The 20,064-nt window shown below is 41.6% G+C and overlaps 1 protein-coding gene across 1 annotated transcript in view; it reads right to left on the minus strand.

Annotated features, from left to right (window-relative positions):
• Window positions 1–20,064, minus strand: part of LOC126481568 (motile sperm domain-containing protein 2-like) — a 113,418-nt gene that overhangs the window by 42,489 nt on the left and 50,865 nt on the right. The window contains exons 5-7 of the mRNA XM_050105421.1: window positions 9,358–9,557; window positions 8,942–9,023; window positions 8,757–8,869 (exon numbers count right to left, since the gene is read on the minus strand). Coding sequence (XP_049961378.1) covers window positions 8,757–8,869; window positions 8,942–9,023; window positions 9,358–9,557 — 395 coding nt within the window. The remainder of the gene's footprint in view (window positions 1–8,756; window positions 8,870–8,941; window positions 9,024–9,357; window positions 9,558–20,064) is intronic.

The following is a 20,064-nucleotide window of genomic DNA, read 5'->3' on the forward strand; positions in this document are numbered from 1 at the left end:
AATTACATACATAAAACTATGCACGAATTAATGATATGAATATAATAGAGGGAAACATTCCACGTGCGAAAAATATATCTAAAAACAAAGATGATGTGACTTACCAAACAAAAGTGCTGGCAGGTCGATAGACACACAAACAAACACAAACATACACACAAAATTCAACCTCTCGCAACAAACGGTTGCTTCATCAATCAGGAAAGAGGGAAGGAGAGGGAAAGACGAAAGGATGTGGGTTTTAAGGGAGAGCATAAGGAGTCATCGCGCGCGCACACACACACACACACACACACACACACGCACACGCACACACACACACACACACACACAACCCCATCGGCACATACACAGACCCAAGCAGACATTTGTAAAGGCAAAGAGTTTGGGCAGAGATGTCAGTTGAGGTGGAAGTACAGAGGCAAAGATCTTGTTGAAAGACAGGTGAGGTATGAGCAGCGGCAACTTGAAATTAGCGGAGGTTGAGGCCTGGCGGATAACGAGAAGAGAGGATATACTGAAGGGCAAGTTCCCATCTCCGGAGTTCTGATAGGTTGGTGTTAGTGGGAAGTATCCAGATAACCCGGACGGTGTAACACTGTGCCAAGATGTGCTGGCCGTGCACCAAGGCATGTTTAGCCACAGGGTGATCCTCATTACCAACAAACACTGTCTGCCTGTGTCCATTCATGCGAATGGACAGTTTGTTGTTGGTCATTCCCACATAGAAAGCTTCACAGTGTAGGCAGGTCAGTTGGTAAATCACGTGGGTGCTTTCACACATGGCTCTGCCTTTGATCGTGTACACCTTCCGGGTTACAGGACTGGAGTAGGTGGTGGTGGGAGGGTGCATGGGACAGGTTTTACATCGGAGGCAGTTACAAGGGTAGGAGCCAGAGGGTAGGGAAGGTGCTTTGGGGATTTCATAGGGATGAACCAAGAGGTTACGAAGGTTAGGTGGACGGCGGAAAGACACTCTTGGTGGAGTGGGGAGGATTTCATGAAGGATGGATCTCATTTCAGGGCAGGATTTGAGGAAGTCGTATCCCTGCTGGAGAGCCACATTCAGAGTCTGATCCAGTCCCGGAAAGTATCCTGTCACAAGTGGGGCACATTTGGGATTCTTCTGTGGGAGGTTCTGGATTTGAGGGGATGAGGAAGTGGCTCTGGTTATTTGCTTCTGTACCAGGTCGGGAGGGTAGTTGCGGGATGCGAAAGCTGTTTTCAGGTTGTTGGTGTAATGGTTCAGGGATTCCGGACTGGAGCAGATTCGTTTGCCACGAAGACCTAGGCTGTAGGGAAGGGACCGTTTGATGTGGAATGGGTGGCAGCTGTCATAATGGAGGTACTGTTGCTTGTTGGTGGGTTTGATGTGGACGGACGCGTGAAGCTGGCCATTGGACAGGTGGAGGTCAACGTCAAGGAAAGTGGCATGGGATTTGGAGTAGGACCAGGTGAATCTGATGGAACCAAAGGAGTTGAGGTTGGAGAGGAAATTCTGGAGTTGTTGTTCACTTTGAGTCCAGATCATGAAGGTGTCATCAATAAATCTGTACCAAACTTTGGGTTGGCAGGCCTGGGTAACCAAGAAGGCTTCCTCTAAGCGACCCCTGAATAGGTTGGCGTACGAGGGGGCCATCCTGGTACCCATGACTGTTCCCTTTAATTGTTGGTATGTCTGGCCTTCTAAAGTGAAGAAGTTGTGGGTCAGGATGAAGCTGGCTAAGGTAATGAGGAAAGAGGTTTTAGGTATGGTGGCAGGTGATCGGCGTGAAAGGAAGTGCTCCATTGCAGCGAGGCCCTGGACGTGCGGAATATTTGTGTATAAGGAAGTGGCATCAATGGTTACGAGGATGGTTTCCGGGGGTAACAGACTGGGTAAGGATTCCAGGCGTTCGAGAAAGTGGTTGGTGTCTTTGATGAAGGATGGGAGACTGCATGTAATGGGTTGAAGGTGTTGATCTACATAGGCAGAGATACGCTCTGTGGGGGCTTGGTAACCAGCTACAATGGGACGACTGGGATGATTGGGGTTGTGAATTTTAGGAAGAAGGTAGGGGTGTGGGGTGTTGGTGGGGTCAGGAGGTTGATGGAGTCAGGTGAAAGGTTTGGTAGGGGGCCTAAGGTTCTGAGGATTCCTTGAAGCCCCGCCTGGACGTCAGGAATGGGATTACCTTGGCAAACTTTGTATGTAGTGTTGTCTGAAAGCTGACGCAGTCCCTCAGCCGCATACTCTCGATGATCAAGTACCACGGTCGTGGAACCCTTGTCCGCCGGAAGGTCAGCCTTCAGATCACGGATAGCCTGGGCATCAGCAGTGGTGATGTTGAGAGTAGGATTAAGGTTTTTTTGAAGAAGATTGAGAGGCAAGGCTGGATGTCAGAAATTTCTGGAATGTTTTGAGAGGGTGATTTTGAGGAAGATGAAGTGGGTCCTGCTGTGACGGAGGATGGAACTGTTCCAGGCAGGGTTCAATTTGGATAGTGTCTTGGGGAGTTGGATCATTAGGAGTGGGATTAGGATCATTTTTCTTCGTGGCAAAGTCATATTTCCAGCAGAGAGTACGGGTGTGGGACAGTAAATCTTTGACAAGGGCTGTTTGGTTGAATCTGGGAGTGCGGCTGAAGGTGAGGCCTTTGGATAGGACAGAGGTTTCGGATTGGGAGAGAGGTTTGGAGGAAAGGTTAACTACTGAATTAGGGTGTTGTGGTTCCAGATTGTGTTGATTGGAAGTTTGAGGTTTTGGGGGGAGTGGAGCTGGAAGTGGGAGATTGAGTAGATGGGAGAGACTGGGTTTGTGTGCAATGAGAGGAGGTTGAGGTTTGCTGGAAAGGTTGTGAAGGGTGAGTGAGTTGCCTTTCCGGAGGTGGGAAACCAGGAGATTGGGTAGTTTTTTGAGGTGGAGGGTGGCATGCTGTTCTAATTTGCGGTTGGCCTGTAGGAGGATGCTCTGAACAGCCGGTGTGGATGTGGGAGAGGAAAGATTGAGGACTTTTATTAAGGATAGGAGTTGACGGGTGTGTTCATTGGCTGAGTTGATGTGTACGTGAAGGATTAGGTGGGTGAGGGCAATGGATTGTTCAGTTTGCAACTGGTATAGGGACTGATGGAAACAAGGGTTACAGCCAGAGATGGGAACTTTAAGTGTGAGGCCTTCGGGGGTAATGCCAAATGTCAGACAAGCCTGAGAAAATAAAATATGGGAGTGTGCTAGGGCGAAGTCATGTTTGCGGAGGGAATGTAAATAAAACTTAATGGGGTCGTCGAGGGGATGTTGTGAGGGTGGAAAGTGTAACATGAGGCTGAAATGAAAATAAAAATATATATGTTTTCTCAGGCTTGTCTGACATTTGGCATTACCCCCAAAGGCCTCACACTTAAAAGTTCCCATCTCTGGCTGTAACCCTTCTTTCCATCAGTCCCTATACCAGGGACCTTTCCTCCAAACCTCTCTCCCAATCCGAATCCTCTGTCCTATCCAAAGGCCTCACCTTCAGCCCCACTCCCAGATTCAACCAAACAGCCCTTGTCAAAGATTTACTGTCCCACACCCGTACTCTCTGCTGGAAATGTCACTTTGCCATGAAGAAAAATGATCCTAATCCTACTCCTATTGATCCAACTCCCCAAGACACTATCCAAATTGAACCCTGCCTGGAACAGTTCCGTCCTCCGTCACAGCAGGACCCACCTCCTCTTCCTCAAAATCACCCTCTCCAAACTTTCCAGGAATTTCTGACGTCCAGCCTTGCCTCTCAATCTTCTTCAAAAAAACCTTAATCCTACTCTCAACATCACCACTGCTGATGCCCAGGCTATCCGTGATCTGAAGGCTGACCTTCCGGCGGACAAGGGTTCCACGACCGTGGTACTTGATCGTCGAGAGTATGCGGCTGAGGGACTGCGTCAGCTTTCAGACAACACTACATACAAAGTTTGCCAAGGTAATCCCATTCCTGACGTCCAGGCGGGGCTTCAAGGAATCCTCAGAACCTTAGGCCCCCTACAAAACCTTTCACCTGACTCCATCAACCTCCTGACCCCACCAACACCCCACACCCCTACCTTCTTCCTAAATTCACAACCCCAATCATCCCAGTCGTCCCATTGTAGCTGGTTACCAAGCCCCCACAGAACGTATCTCTGCCTATGTAGATCAACACCTTCAACCCATTACATGCAGTCTCCCATCCTTCATCAAAGACACCAACCACTTTCTCGAACGCCTGGAATCCTTACCCAGTCTGTTACCCCCGGAAACCATCCTTGTAACCATTGATGCAACTTCCTTATACACAAATATTCCGCACGTCCAGGGCCTCGCTGCAATGGAGCACTTTCTTTCACGCCGATCACCTGCCACCATACCTAAAACCTCTTTCCTCATTACCTTAGCCAGCTTCATCCTGACCCACAACTTCTTCACTTTAGAAGGCCAGACATACCAACAATTAAAGGGAACAGCCATGGGTACCAGGATGGCCCCCTCGTACGCCAACCTATTCATGGGTCGCTTAGAGGAAGCCTTCTTGGTTACCCAGGCCTGCCAACCCAAAGTTTGGTCCAGATTTGTTGATGACATCTTCATGATCTGGACTCACAGTGAACAACAACTCCAGAATTTCCTCTCCAACCTCAACTCCTTTGGTTCCATCAGATTCACCTGGTCCTACTCCAAATCCCATGCCACTTTCCTTGACGTTGACCTCCACCTGTCCAATGGCCAGCTTCACGCGTCCGTCCACATCAAACCCACCAACAAGCAACAGTACCTCCATTATGACAACTGCCACCCATTCCACATCAAACGGTCCCTTCCCTACAGCCTAGGTCTTCGTGGCAAACGAATCTGCTCCAGTCTGGAATCCCTGAACCATTACACCAACAACCTGAAACAGCTTTCACATCCCGCAACTAACCTCCCGATCTGGTACAGAAGCAAATAACCAGAGCCACTTCCTCATCTCCTCAAACCCAGAACCTCCCACAGAACAACCCCAAAAGTGCCTCACTTGTGACAGGATACTTTCCGGGACTGGATCAGACTCTGAATGTGGCTCTCCAGCAGGGATACGACTTCCTCAAATCCTGCCCTGAAATGAGATCCATCCTTCATGAAATCCTCCCCACTCCACCAAGAGTGTCTTTCCGCCGTCCACCTAACCTTCGTAACCTCTTGGTTCATCCCTATGAAATCCCCAAAGCACCTTCCCTACCCTCTGGCTCCTACCCTTGTAACTGCCTCCGATGTAAAACCTGTCCCATGCACCCTCCCACCACCACCTACTCCAGTCCTGTAACCCGGAAGGTGTACACGATCAAAGGCAGAGCCACGTGTGAAAGCACCCACGTGATTTACCAACTGACCTGCCTACACTGTGAAGCTTTCTATGTGGGAATGACCAGCAACAAACTGTCCATTCGCATGAATGGACACAGGCAGACAGTGTTTGTTGGTAATGAGGATCACCCTGTGGCTAAACATGCCTTGGTGCACGGCCAGCACATCTTGGCGCAGTGTTACACCGTCTGGGTTATCTGGATACTTCCCACTAACACCAACCTGTCAGAACTCCGGAGATGGGAACTTGCCCTTCAGTATATCCTCTCTTCTCGTTATCCGCCAGGCCTCAATCTCCGCTAATTTCAAGTTGCCGCCGCTCATACCTCACCTGTCTTTGAACAACATCTTTGCCTCTGTACTTCCACCTCAACTGACATCTCTGCCAAAACTCTTTGCCTTTACAAATGTCTGCTTGTGTGTGTACATGCGGATGGGTGTGTGTGTGTGTGTGTGTGTGTGTGTGTGTGTGTGTGTGTGTGTGTGTGTGTGTACCTGTCCTTTTTTCCCCCTAAGGTAAGTCTTTCCGCTCCCGGGATTGAAATGACTCCTCACCCTCTCCCTTAAAACCCACATCCTTTCATCTTTCCCTCTCCTTCCCTCTTTCATGAAGAAGCAACCATGGGTTGCGAAAGCTTGAATTTTGTGTGTATGTTTGTGTGTCTATCGACCTGCCAGCACTTTTGTTTGGTAAGTCACATCATGTTTGTTTTTAGATAAACTATGCACAAAATTAGATTTGGTGTTATATTCTTGAACACTGTGGGCTGACCTTTCTCTTTTATGAAAATGCAGATTATATTCACGTATGTTAATGGTAATCAGTTAAAATTGAAAAAATTAATTTTAAGGAGGCAGAAGGCAAAACAAGAGGGGAAGTAAAAATATCCCAGCTTGAATGAGATTTTCACTCTGCAGCGGAGTGTGCGCTGATATGAAACTTCCTGGCAGATTAAAACTGTGTGCACCGACCGAGACTCTAACTCGGGACCTTTGCCTTTCGTGGGCAAGTGCTCTACCACCTGAGCTACCCAAGCACGACTCACGCCCCGTCCTCATAGCTTTACTTCTGCCAGTACCTCGTCTCCTACCTTCCAAACTTTACAGAAGCTCTCCTGCGAACCTAGCAGAACTAGCACTCCTGAAAGAAAGGATACTGCGGAGACATGGCTTAGCCACAACCTGGGGGATGGTTTCCAGAATGAGATTTTCACTCTGCAACGGAGTGTGCGCTGATATGAAACTTCCTGGCGTGAGTCGTGCTTCGGTAGCTCAGATGGTGGAGCACTTGCCCGTGAAAGGTAAAGGTCCCGGGTTCGAGTCTCGGTCGGTGCACACATTTTTAATCTGCCAGGAAGTTTCATATCCCAGCTTGCTTTGTCATAGGGACTGCCCCAATTCTGTGTGTGTGTGTGTGTGTGTGTGTGTGTGTGTGTGTGTGTGTGTGTGTGTGTCCTCCTTCCATCGATTGGTGAATAGATTTTTTTACCTATCCAACTACATTAGAAAGTGTTAGGCCTAATCAGTAAGAAGCCCACCTACATATGCAAGAAAATGACTGAGGAGTAGTGTTTAAGATTCAATTCAATTTTAAGTTACTTGGGATAACAGGATGTCCTTAATACAACTTTTAAAGAAGAGAAGTAGAGAAATAATGGGTAACTAGACATTATCACAACGAAGATTAAACATTAGCAGAGACGGACAGTAAGCAAAAGTAGGAATTACTGTACACTAAAGGAACAAAGAACTAACAAATCCCTTTGAGGGTGTAACACAACCAGTAAGGATGCTATTAAGTAAGTTAAAGTACTGACTTCCTATTCAGGCTAGTTTATAGATATGTCCCAACAGATACTTTCTATGGGAAGGTGACATGGCATAAAAATATTGAGTTACACTTGTGCTCAATATAAGATTTTTAATTGATGAGAAATTAGCTAGGGCTTTGTGTATTATAACTACTAACACAGATTAATTTGGCAAAACAGTTACTGAAGAAATTTTCTTGCTGTTCTTGGTGCATCTGAGGGGAACAAACCTATTTATGTATATAAAGCTAAATGATCAATCTTGTTTGTGGACAGTGTGTTCAAACTGAAATTACGACATTAGTCAAAGTTTCTTAATGTTTCGTTCAATACAAACAGTTATCCATGTAAACCCTGCATTGTCAAAATAGTGGACCCTGCCCTATGAGAGAGAGCACGAGGAAAAAAAGAGGAGGAGAGAGAGAGAGAACTGCTGCACAACACCACAATCTACTATTCAGTTATATTGTTATATTGGCTGGGGAACTTCGCTAGTTGTGCACAGTGTCGCTTGTGAAATACCCGAGTCATAAAATATGAAGTGATCTCTCATGTATGTGAAAACAACTGTATAAATGCAGAAATTTGAATTTATTTTCCATGTGTAAATTGATGAATAATAACATATAATCAATCAGACATTGTATTTGTACAATGGATAAGAAATGTTCATAGGTAGAAATATTGACTATAATGTAAATAAGCACAAATATGTCAGAAGAGACAGCCAAGTGATATTCATCCATGTATAAAAAACTACTGGATCAATATGTTGTCAGTATAGTTGTTATAAGAAACAGGCTAGCTGTGATTGCGTAGCTAGTAAGGGGGTTATGTAATGTCACAAAAATTTTCATTTTTTCCATTAATACTCTTACCATTAGCCCAATCATTGATAATGCATGCCTTTGATATACTGTTATTTAGCATATTTAATTGTGATCTAAAATTATATGATATGACGCTACAAGACAGCAATCAGTACCTTTTCACATTTTTATTCTGTGTAGACATTTGAACACACATTCTCTTATTTCAGTGTAAAATTCTCTAATGTACATTTTGTGTGTTATAGCATGTGCAGTAATAAGACTGCCTCTGTTGGGTCCAAGGTTACTGAAAAGCACATTAATTTGTTGTTTTTGTCAGTATATTTCAATTCTAATAAGAAATGACAGAAGAAAGAAAGAAAATCACAAGCTGTAGCACCTAATCCGTATGAAGTAAATAAGCTTACATTATTATCTGAGGAGAGGAGAACATAGCCTAAGTAAGTTGCTGAAAAGAAGAATATACAGAAGTAGGAGTATCATTTGTATTTTAACATCACACTGCAGTTACCATTGCACCCACTCACACCCATAAAACAGATAAATATTTTGTAAAGGTCTTGCACAAAACATAAAATTCAAAACTTAATCATGTAAGAGCTAATTTGCTTAAACCAGTGCTTCTAAACAATAAAACCATTGGGAAAGTGATATAGAAAGCTGAAATCTTTAGCAATGCATGTTGTCCATGACCTTACAGGTTACACTGAACTTAATTGAAGAAACAATAAAAATAACTTCTAGATTCTTATTTTTAAACAGTAATTTCATTACCTTATATGATATAATTCCTTCGTCAGTATTCATTAAAGTTATACTTCCTGTCAATTCTGTTCCATCAAAAGCAAAATTTATGGTATCTGCTGGTGATATGACAAGGGCAGAACCTGAAAACAAAGTGTTGTATGAAAAATAGATGCCTATATCACCATATTTGACATTAAAAATTAAAAACTTACTTATTGCAGTGTCTGCCCTCTGCTGTGTATCCCCAACACTTAAAAACGTTTCATTTGTGGGGGAACCATCAGCAAAATGCACCTAAAAATAACAAATGCATGTTAAGTATGTCAACCAATTTGCGTGCAACACATTGCTACACAAAATGTGTTAATGAGGGCTACATTGTATGAAAATACATATTAATACCAAAGAACTATATTACAAATTTATCAGTTAAAGTACTTGAAAATACAACTACAAATGAAACAAATCTTTCAATGTTCCCTATTGGGAACATTCTACTTTATGTTTGCTATGAATAATTGTTATTTTAAGAACTTGTTTAACAAAAATTTGACTAAGTCATCTGGAACAGTACAAACTAGATTCTCATACAGAAAATCTAATAAATGAAATGTCACAAATTATTTACCTTCTTTTTATTTTCATCTGTCTTCTCATGTGGTTGAGACCTTTGCTCAGGTACAAAGACAAATTCATAATCATCTATGCCACCCCAAGCTTTCAGGGTACATTCTTGTGGAACAACATCCTTCAATGATGCTTTGTTTACCGTTTTCATACTTTGAACTGCTTTTGCTGGCAGCCAAGATTTGATTATCTTAAAAGCAGCTGAAATAGAATTTTTTTTATCTTTTAGTTGTTTGATACTTACTAATGCAACAAACAATGTTACAGAGGGTATACAGAGAAATGCCCAATCCAACTTTTACACGTTTCCTTGTAAAGGCACAGTAAATTTCAACAATGACTGCACCAATATTTGGAACTTTCTTATGACCGCAAAGTGAAGAAAATGGTTATATCTAAGGTTTGTGAGAGTTGGCTTATAACAGACTTCTGAATACGTAACATAGTGGAACATTTGATTCAATAGGAATGTAAAAAACTAATGTTAATGCTGCCTTCGACCAAATAGCCATATTCACTTACTTGTTACTGGAAGCAATCTATCTCCATCTTCCCGATCTTTTTAAAATTTCATTCACTTGGGTACGAGAAAGAAAAAAATGGTTCAAATGGCTCTGAGCACTATGGGACTTAACATCTATGGTCATCAGTCCCCTAGAACTTAGAACTACTTAAACCTAACTAACCTAAGGACATCACACAACACCCAGTCATCACGAGGCAGAGAAAATCCCTGACCCTGCCGGGAATCGAACCTGTGAACCCGGGCGCGGGAAGCGAGAACGAGAAAGAAAACAAAAGAAAATAGCTCCTTGAAGGGAGGAAAAAAGCAATCTAAACACAAAAAAGTAGGCAAAAAAAATGTGTAAGAAGTTTGGCATTAGCAGTGAGCTAACGGCTAAGACTGAAATTACAAAGTGTTAAGAATGGGCCAAAATTAACTGATACATAAAACATAACGGATAATTATGCATAAAATACACAGATAGAATTGATGGTGAACCGAAAGAAGGTGAAAAACCGAAAGAAGGTGAAAAACCGAAAGAAGGTGAAAAACCGAAAGAAGGTGAAAAACCGAAAGAAGGTGAAAAACCGAAAGAAGGTGAAAAACCGAAAGAAGGTGAAAAACCGAAAGAAGGTGAAAAACCGAAAGAAGGTGAAAAACCGAAAGAAGGTGAAAAACCGAAAGAAGGTGAAAAACCGAAAGAAGGTGAAAAACCGAAAGAAGGTGAAAAACCGAAAGAAGGTGAAAAACCGAAAGAAGGTGAAAAACCGAAAGAAGGTGAAAAACCGAAAGAAGGTGAAAAACCGAAAGAAGGTGAAAAACCGAAAGAAGGTGAAAAACCGAAAGAAGGTGAAAAACCGAAAGAAGGTGAAAAACCGAAAGAAGGTGAAAAACCGAAAGAAGGTGAAAAACCGAAAGAAGGTGAAAAACCGAAAGAAGGTGAAAAACCGAAAGAAGGTGAAAAACCGAAAGAAGGTGAAAAACCGAAAGAAGGTGAAAAACCGAAAGAAGGTGAAAAACCGAAAGAAGGTGAAAAACCGAAAGAAGGTGAAAAACCGAAAGAAGGTGAAAAACCGAAAGAAGGTGAAAAACCGAAAGAAGGTGAAAAACCGAAAGAAGGTGAAAAACCGAAAGAAGGTGAAAAACCGAAAGAAGGTGAAAAACCGAAAGAAGGTGAAAAACCGAAAGAAGGTGAAAAACCGAAAGAAGGTGAAAAACCGAAAGAAGGTGAAAAACCGAAAGAAGGTGAAAAACCGAAAGAAGGTGAAAAACCGAAAGAAGGTGAAAAACCGAAAGAAGGTGAAAAACCGAAAGAAGGTGAAAAACCGAAAGAAGGTGAAAAACCGAAAGAAGGTGAAAAACCGAAAGAAGGTGAAAAACCGAAAGAAGGTGAAAAACCGAAAGAAGGTGAAAAACCGAAAGAAGGTGAAAAACCGAAAGAAGGTGAAAAACCGAAAGAAGGTGAAAAACCGAAAGAAGGTGAAAAACCGAAAGAAGGTGAAAAACCGAAAGAAGGTGAAAAACCGAAAGAAGGTGAAAAACCGAAAGAAGGTGAAAAACCGAAAGAAGGTGAAAAACCGAAAGAAGGTGAAAAACCGAAAGAAGGTGAAAAACCGAAAGAAGGTGAAAAACCGAAAGAAGGTGAAAAACCGAAAGAAGGTGAAAAACCGAAAGAAGGTGAAAAACCGAAAGAAGGTGAAAAACCGAAAGAAGGTGAAAAACCGAAAGAAGGTGAAAAACCGAAAGAAGGTGAAAAACCGAAAGAAGGTGAAAAACCGAAAGAAGGTGAAAAACCGAAAGAAGGTGAAAAACCGAAAGAAGGTGAAAAACCGAAAGAAGGTGAAAAACCGAAAGAAGGTGAAAAACCGAAAGAAGGTGAAAAACCGAAAGAAGGTGAAAAACCGAAAGAAGGTGAAAAACCGAAAGAAGGTGAAAAACCGAAAGAAGGTGAAAAACCGAAAGAAGGTGAAAAACCGAAAGAAGGTGAAAAACCGAAAGAAGGTGAAAAACCGAAAGAAGGTGAAAAACCGAAAGAAAGTGAAAAACCGAAAGAAAGTGAAAAACCGAAAGAAAGTGAAAAACCGAAAGAAAGTGAAAAACCGAAAGAAAGTGAAAAACCGAAAGAAAGTGAAAAACCGAAAGAAAGTGAAAAACCGAAAGAAAGTGAAAAACCGAAAGAAAGTGAAAAACCGAAAGAAAGTGAAAAACCGAAAGAAAGTGAAAAACCGAAAGAAAGTGAAAAACCGAAAGAAAGTGAAAAACCGAAAGAAAGTGAAAAACCGAAAGAAAGTGAAAAACCGAAAGAAAGTGAAAAACCGAAAGAAAGTGAAAAACCGAAAGAAAGTGAAAAACCGAAAGAAAGTGAAAAACCGAAAGAAAGTGAAAAACCGAAAGAAAGTGAAAAACCGAAAGAAAGTGAAAAACCGAAAGAAAGTGAAAAACCAAAAGAAAGTGAAAAACCGAAAGAAAGTGAAAAACCGAAAGAAAGTGAAAAACCGAAAGAAAGTGAAAAACCGAAAGAAAGTGAAAAACCGAAAGAAAGTGAAAAACCGAAAGAAAGTGAAAAACCGAAAGAAAGTGAAAAACAGAAAGAAAGTGAAAAACAGAAAGAAAGTGAAAAACAGAAAGAAAGTGAAAAACAGAAAGAAAGTGAAAAACAGAAAGAAAGTTTATGAAATGGAGAAAAACTTTATTATAGAGAAATGGGATGCACATGACCAAATTGCTGAACCTAATATCCATGTAATCATCATCATGTTCCATAACATGCAAATAAAGAAGCTTATTGATGTTGCCAATGCACAAAGCTTACCAGTGGGCTTTCATGCTGAAAGTCTGGTAGTGGTCACACCAATATAAGAAGATGACCATAATTAAAATCAGTTGATATATCACATCTGAATCACTGATGACAGTCCTCCAAATGTCAGCCACTGTCTGTTGAAAAGCTGTGCACAGTTCAAGCCACAATGTTGCCAGAGTGGTCTGTGTTTTACGCATAATACATTGTGGTTTGCAGTGTGCATAACAGTGATGGAAAACAATGCAGAAGGAAGTAATGTTTAGTGGTACAGTAGACAATTTTCCACATAAAAGCAAAAGAAATCCAGGGACTTCAATATAATCAAGACCAGAGTATGTAACTCCACTATAAACAAGACCAAAGTACATAAATAATTACAATCAAGACCACAGAACACAACTACACTCTGAACACTACACAAGGTGGCACATGAAAATTATTTTTATGTCTTGTAACAATGTACATCACAGTTCAGCTGACAAGAAAGTGATAGTGGAAGGACTGGCAGTACATGCTGACAACAGCCAGGAGGATACCCACTGTCACGTGGTGAGTAGGAGCCAGCACAGTGAAACAACTGGCCACAATGGAGTGTTCAACAAACAGTGAATTGGATGAATAGATTGCATTTACATGATTGAACAACAGAAGAAATTACGGAAATGCCAGGGAGCAACGTTCAATGTTGCAGAGCACGCCACACTACACAACCGCAGCAATTTGAGAAAAAAACAGTAAATGTCATCGTAAGAAATGTCATAGTTTTGCTTGGATTTGCTGCAGTTGAATTTTTTACTGCAACAATCGTATTTTTTGGGGTGTGGAATAATGTGTGAAGACGTAGTGTGAATTAGGGGCAATTATTAAACCAGTCCAATTGCAGATTATAACCAGTACAATTGCAAATAATCAATACTGCCAAAACAGAAGAAAAATTTGTTGGGGATAAACAAGGAACAGCAAGAAAATAAAGTAGAACAAGGGGACAAATATAATGAGCCACTTTTGTGGATGATGATGAGATAATGGGACATAAAATTACATACAGCAGCATGCCAAGTTCAGGAGGGTGTGGAGGTCAACAAAAGGAAGACATGACTATTAGAGAATCGAAAATATACAGTCTACCCAATGCATTCATGGGTATCACACTTAAAAAGAAGCACTGGGGGTGCAAAAAGTAAAGGATCTGGAAGAACTAATTAACGAAAGGACTTGTGCCAAATTTGAAAAATTGGGAACTATCAATCAAGTTGGAAGTTATGAAACGGGTGCAGACCTACAAAAACAATACCAAGTTGTAGCAGTAAGTGGAGAACTCCGAGTTAGTATATATTTTGATAAGGAAGAAAATTAGAAAGAAAAGAGCAACATACAAGCAGTGCACAATAATGTAACCAAATTCAAAGAAGATGAACAGGAATAAATAAAGGAAACGGAGACAGTGTCAAGTAGCGAACACAGTGGAACTGCAGTAGTAGAATGTCACTCACAATCAAAGTTCACAAATCTGATCTGCAAGGTGCGACAAACCCTGACACGTTTTTTACAAATTTTAAAGAAGGCTGGCCTATCATCTGAACGGAAGAGGAAAACATTGACGTAGTATCAACAAAGCTAATGGAAGACAGAAGGGAAACCCGTGCTCAAAGAAGTGACAGTAAACAGCCATGCAAATTTTTGAGGTGGCAGTCTTTGAAGAAGACTGCTCAGAAGAAAAACAAGTGAAATAAAGTGGACACTAGTAAACTGACCAAAATAGCAGAGAAAGAACATAAAAAGAGGAAATACACAACAATGAAAAGAGGAATGAAGCAAGGATAAAAGGGGAAACACAAAGCAGAAGTATGAAGAAAGTAACTGCTCTCGAAAGAACAGGTACCATTGATGTCCCAGCCATTGACCTTCATCTGTGCAAATGCGCACAGGTTGCCTGAACTCTTACAGGAATTGACACCTTAGTGTGCGCGAGTAATGAGTGGATGGACAAATATCTATTAGGTACATTACGTATGTAGATTGTGGACAGTTGGGAATGTGGGTCTCACGGGAAGTGTGCACGGCTCAAGTCCCTGCAGTCGTGCTATTCATCTGTGTCCTCGGTGGCTCAGATGGATAGAGCATCTGCCATGTAAGCAGATCCCGGGTTCGAGTCCCGGTCGGGGCACATATTTTCAGCTGTCCCCATCAAGGTATATCAACAACACCTGTCAGCAGATGAGGGTTTCAATTAATTAACAAGGCAGAAGATTCACAACCATCTAAAAGAGAAAGACTTCATGCCTTGTTACACTGTAGTAACAATCAGGACAGTCTTGTTTCATAAAAACTTAATAGATGTAAATGACTTTATTAATTTTCAAAATGTTATTGGCAATGAAAGGGAATCACTCAAGCAGCGATGCTAGAGCAAAAGGGATTGTGTCTGACAGTAACAGAGTGAATAGGGAACCCCAAAGACTAACTTACAGTTAGTACATTACGGTAGGTTAATTTGTTGAACTTTTAGTGGAGCTCAACTGTGATTTTTATTTACTTCATGTTTTCAGCACGTCGAGAGCTAACTGCAACAGTGGGAGCAAGGACGAGTAACAGTCTGCCCCCTCCGCCAAGCCTGGTGCTGAGCTGATTTCAGAGATAAATACTGCCCAGGCACAAAAAGTCTGGGAGGAGGGAGGGGTGGTGTTTGTTCCTCCGCCAGCCACGCAGCCAGCACCAGGTGGGAGCAATTACCTCCCGCTGTGGACATGACATGCGACATACCTCACCACGATGTACCGTGAGATACTTATATCCACACCAAAAACTTAAGAGTACTTCTATACAGAAGAGATAGTATGATGTAAAGTGTATTTCAATTCATGTTTTGTTAATTTCCCTTCTCTTTTTTCGCCACACAAAAGTTAGAATTTCAATCTAGAGCATGTGAAAATAAAAATCTAACAATGACTCAAGCTCAATATGATGCAGTTGTGAAGATATATTAGTCTGATGCGTTCAATAAATTGAGTTGCATATTTGTACAACTGAATTATTATTGAAATAATTTTTCATATCAGGTTGTGGTTAAAAGTTAAATCTCTATTCCCTTATTATTGGGGCCATGATAAACATGCACCCCCTTAATTTTGTAATAATTGTATATGAATGCAGGATGAAACAGTAACATTGCATTAGTTTGTGAGATCCAAATTTTAATGACACACGTTTTTCTTTTTGTTTACTTTCTTGTTTTCCATATCTGTTAAATTTGAAGAAAGATTTAGTGAGGGAATTTAAGGTTTCTTTGTCGTTTAGGGGGCTTTTGGTTTATGTGGATTCAAGTAAGGGCAGTGTGGTGAGTGGAGATGCTGCTGGAGCACTGAGTGAAAAATGATTTGCATAAAAGTAGCCCAAGTGCCAAGCAGATAGGACTATGAACAAATAAGTAGAAAACCACATGAGGTGTGAATCATTTCATGTTCTGCTGGAGGGTGGTTTTTGAAACTAGCATGTTGACTGAATTGGTTTATTGTTAGCAGTTAAGACAGTAACCAGAGTGGTAAGCACAGGATATGAAAAAGTAGATGCTTGTATTCACATTTGTGATCAAGATTAAGTTTCTGTGCCATTAACAGTTTTCTTGAACTATGGTGTTCAAAACATTTATTACTCTGGATTTCGTAAGTAATGAGTAACTTGATATATTAATATTCGATATTTACTCCCTTGCTCCAGTACCTTACAATGGATGATAGAGCAGTGACAAAAATGCGTGACTCAAGTTTTGGCTGTGGAAAACTGAAAGCCATGGTTGGGGGGCTTGAGACAAAGGTTCAGCTAAGCCCACAGACAGAACTGTGCCATCTGCAAAATTTGTTGAAGAGCAGCAGTAACTGCCCGACACATGGAGTCCCAAGTCCATTGATAGTTGTCAAGGAGACGGGCAAGTTCTAACACTGAGCCCTATGAGAAACTATTCTCCTAGCCTGTGAGGAGCTGGGAGATGTGCCAACTACCCCAAAACAATGACAGCAAGAAGTGGCAGACAAAATCAACAAAGCACCTCAAACTCCAGCCTTGGAATGTGATCAAGATACAGTGACAATAGGCAGTATCATATGCTTCATTCAAGTTTAATAAGACAACAATAAGGTGTAGGTACTTCGAAAAAGCCTTCCAGATTGCCTTTCCAACTCTATTTTAGACCACAGCTCCTGGAAGCCATATTAATAGGTGGACAGAAGGCCTTGTGCCTCCTGTACATTTCACAATCAACCTTCCACCATCCTATTGAGCTATTTGCATAGTATGTTTGCCAGACTGGTCCATCTAGTGCAGTCACTGGAAGCTGGAAGTTTCCCATCACATAACAATTGGAATGATAGTACTGTTCCATCACTGCTAGTTCAACAATTTATGATCCGTATTTCAGTGTTGAACCATTTGATTATGAATCTGATGATGATGATGATGATGATGATGATGATGATGATTACTGTGTTTTAGGGCACTAAACTGTGAAGTCATGAGCGCACTTGTATGGATTAAAGAGAGAAGACAGTACACCTGGAAAGACAATGTCCATTTTGATCCAATGACAGTCTATGCCATGGGATGTGCCTTGAGGGATAGTAGAGGTACTGATCATGCTTTCAACGCTGTCAACCAACAGACAGCATAGTGGCATAACTACAAGAGTGTCATCTACGTCCATAATGGGAGGGGTGGTCTTCTCAATTGCTCCACTATTCCTTCGCACCCTTTGTTCAACACTTCCTTACTCCAGAATACCATCCTCGTTTCAGTTCCAAGATATCTATGCCCATAATATCACTGCGACGCACACCATTGCTCAAGTTGAGGGAATGCGCATCTCAACAACTGGGTCACAGTCACCCTTTTTTTGACTTCCTCAGAAGTTCCACCTGCTTTGACCTGTTAGCTTCAACCAGTAAGGAACCATTACACAATTGTTGAATAGATTTTAAGCTACTAGCAAGCCTCTCTACACCTTTTCCTCTTGATCACTAGGAACACAGTCTGGTTTATGACTTCATAAGCTGTATTACTAAAGACAATCAGATTATCAGGATGACTAGCTGCCCTCAGTCTTTTAGTAGACTGGCTGTGAATACTCCCAGGCAGTATACTCCTCGTTTTTGGAGTCGTGGTACCTAAATGATCAGCCAGGTTTTCCCACAAACAGCAGGGGATACAAGGGCCTCCCAGACAGTGCCCTGCTTGCCTGGATAAGCACTATACAACTGAGGTGTGGAAAGAGGTTGCTGCTCATGACTGTTCCAATTCAACATTCAAACATCTCACCAGCATGCAGCACACTTTGAGACTGAGGGATTTCTGTTGAAGTTTTCGCCATCCTATTGATCTGGGTGTTTCAGCCAAGATTCTCAGTCCCTGTGACACACAACATTCCACCACTGCACTGCACATTGGTCACAGAAGCATGCTCAGTGCTTATGATTACAGAAGACTGGTGGCACTCAGCAGTTTCCTGCTCAGGAAATCCATAATCATCAAACCTGCACCCATTCAATGAAGATTTGGCTCCCTGAGATGCTCACCATTTGGCATAACCAGGAGGAGGGAGCACATGGGGCTTATAGAATGCCACATATGTGTGAATTACCCACAGACTGAATACAATCAGGACCTAGGGCTGTCCTGAGAGATGAGTCTAGGGCATCAATTTTCATTCACTCACCTTTCACCTGCTCTGTATTTTCTTAGAAGGTAGCACACTAAGAAGTAGGTACTGATGCCGCCACAAAATAGGTTCTGAAGTATTTGGTTAAGAACAGATGGGTCAGCGGAGATACTACCATTTAGTAAGAGACGTGCCCAGCTTGGCAGCCAGTCTGGTGAATAACATGGAAGTGACAGGACTACTGTAAAGTTGTCACTGACTGTGTGTGCTATCACAGCAATGTAACAAGATTGAAAGAGTAAATTTTAAGGATCAAGGCTGAGATGTGCCACCAGCTGGACCAAAACAGGTTGCTATCTAGTAGTTGAGATAACACAGTGAAATCCAAATCCTTTCCCATCTGATGATACTATCCCACAGGGGAATATACTTGTTGAAGTCTCTAAGCAGAAGGATAGGTGGAGGAATTCTTGCATTAACTTTATTTTGGGATGTGTGTCTGTTCTGTCTGGAAGAAGGGAAATATTACAGAGGATGATATCAATGGTTACCTGCTTTTAACACTGTGTGAAGAGGCAACCATATGGTAGAAACATCCATGTGAATGAACATATACATCTCTCCTGGTGTGTTCTTAGGGTTGGCATGGTTAATACAGTAGGCACAATAATGTTTGAGGGTAAGGTAGTATTGCTAATACACCCTGAGGAAGGCACCTTGCAACACTCGCCAAAACCTAGGAATTTTACAGACGACAATGCGGCCTCAAACCCAAAAGAATTTTATTGACAGCAACAACTGATTAAGTGTTTTCTATTATTACATTCTGCTGCATTTTATAGACAGGGAACACTTTTGAGGGTAAGGGGTGCTGACCCTGGCTGTTGGCACAAGTTGTAGGTAGGTTGCAAGATGTCTCATTGCAATGGGGTCATCTGCACTGGTACATAATCACAACAGTTACAGTGCAAATAATACCCGGAGTCAAGACAAGAAGTGGACTGAGTGGAGACTTTTGCCTCAAACAAAAGAGGCCCATTCTGCATCTTTTCCTGAATGTGGTCAACGGAGAATTGGGGTTTAGTTGTTAACCTCAGAATGTCTTATTTGCCTCATTTTTAAGAACGTAGATTAAAGTAAACACTCTCATCATTGCCAGAACTTAATGAGCCTGGACTGAATCCTATGCTCCTTCTAACACAAAAACTATTTTCTTTTACTCCAAAGATGACTTCCAATCAAATTTAATCATTAAATAAATAACCATTATTTTAAAGTAGTCCAATCAACAGAGGGAAATAAATGTATTTGTAAATTGATAGGAGGGAGGGCCACAAACAACACAATAAGAAACATGACAGGTGGGGTATAAGCAATGGATCATTTAAAGGTCACTTTTATGTTTTTCTTGAATAAGTAAAAATCCATGCCTTCTAGCAAAAATGTTTCCCATTAAATTTCATAAAAAAAGATCCTATTCAGTCTTTCTCTAGGACTAAGTCTCTGAAGTGCAGGGTATGGAAAAATCACAACTATTAAAATAGTAAAATAGTGTTTTAATGCTATAAAAATGTTCATAATCAGCTTATTATGAAAACCTATTATCCCCAAAGTTATGCTTGGTTTTCTCATTTAATATGGTTGCCTAAAATATATGTGGTTTCTTTTCTTCCTCACTGGAGTACAGCATGTAGGTCACTGCCCCTCATTGGCTTACTAATAGAGGTACAAGGTTTTCTACTTATTAATGAAA

Source organism: Schistocerca serialis, chromosome 5, assembly GCF_023864345.2.
Source record: "Schistocerca serialis cubense isolate TAMUIC-IGC-003099 chromosome 5, iqSchSeri2.2, whole genome shotgun sequence".
NCBI classification, from domain to species: Eukaryota; Metazoa; Arthropoda; class Insecta; order Orthoptera; family Acrididae; genus Schistocerca; species Schistocerca serialis.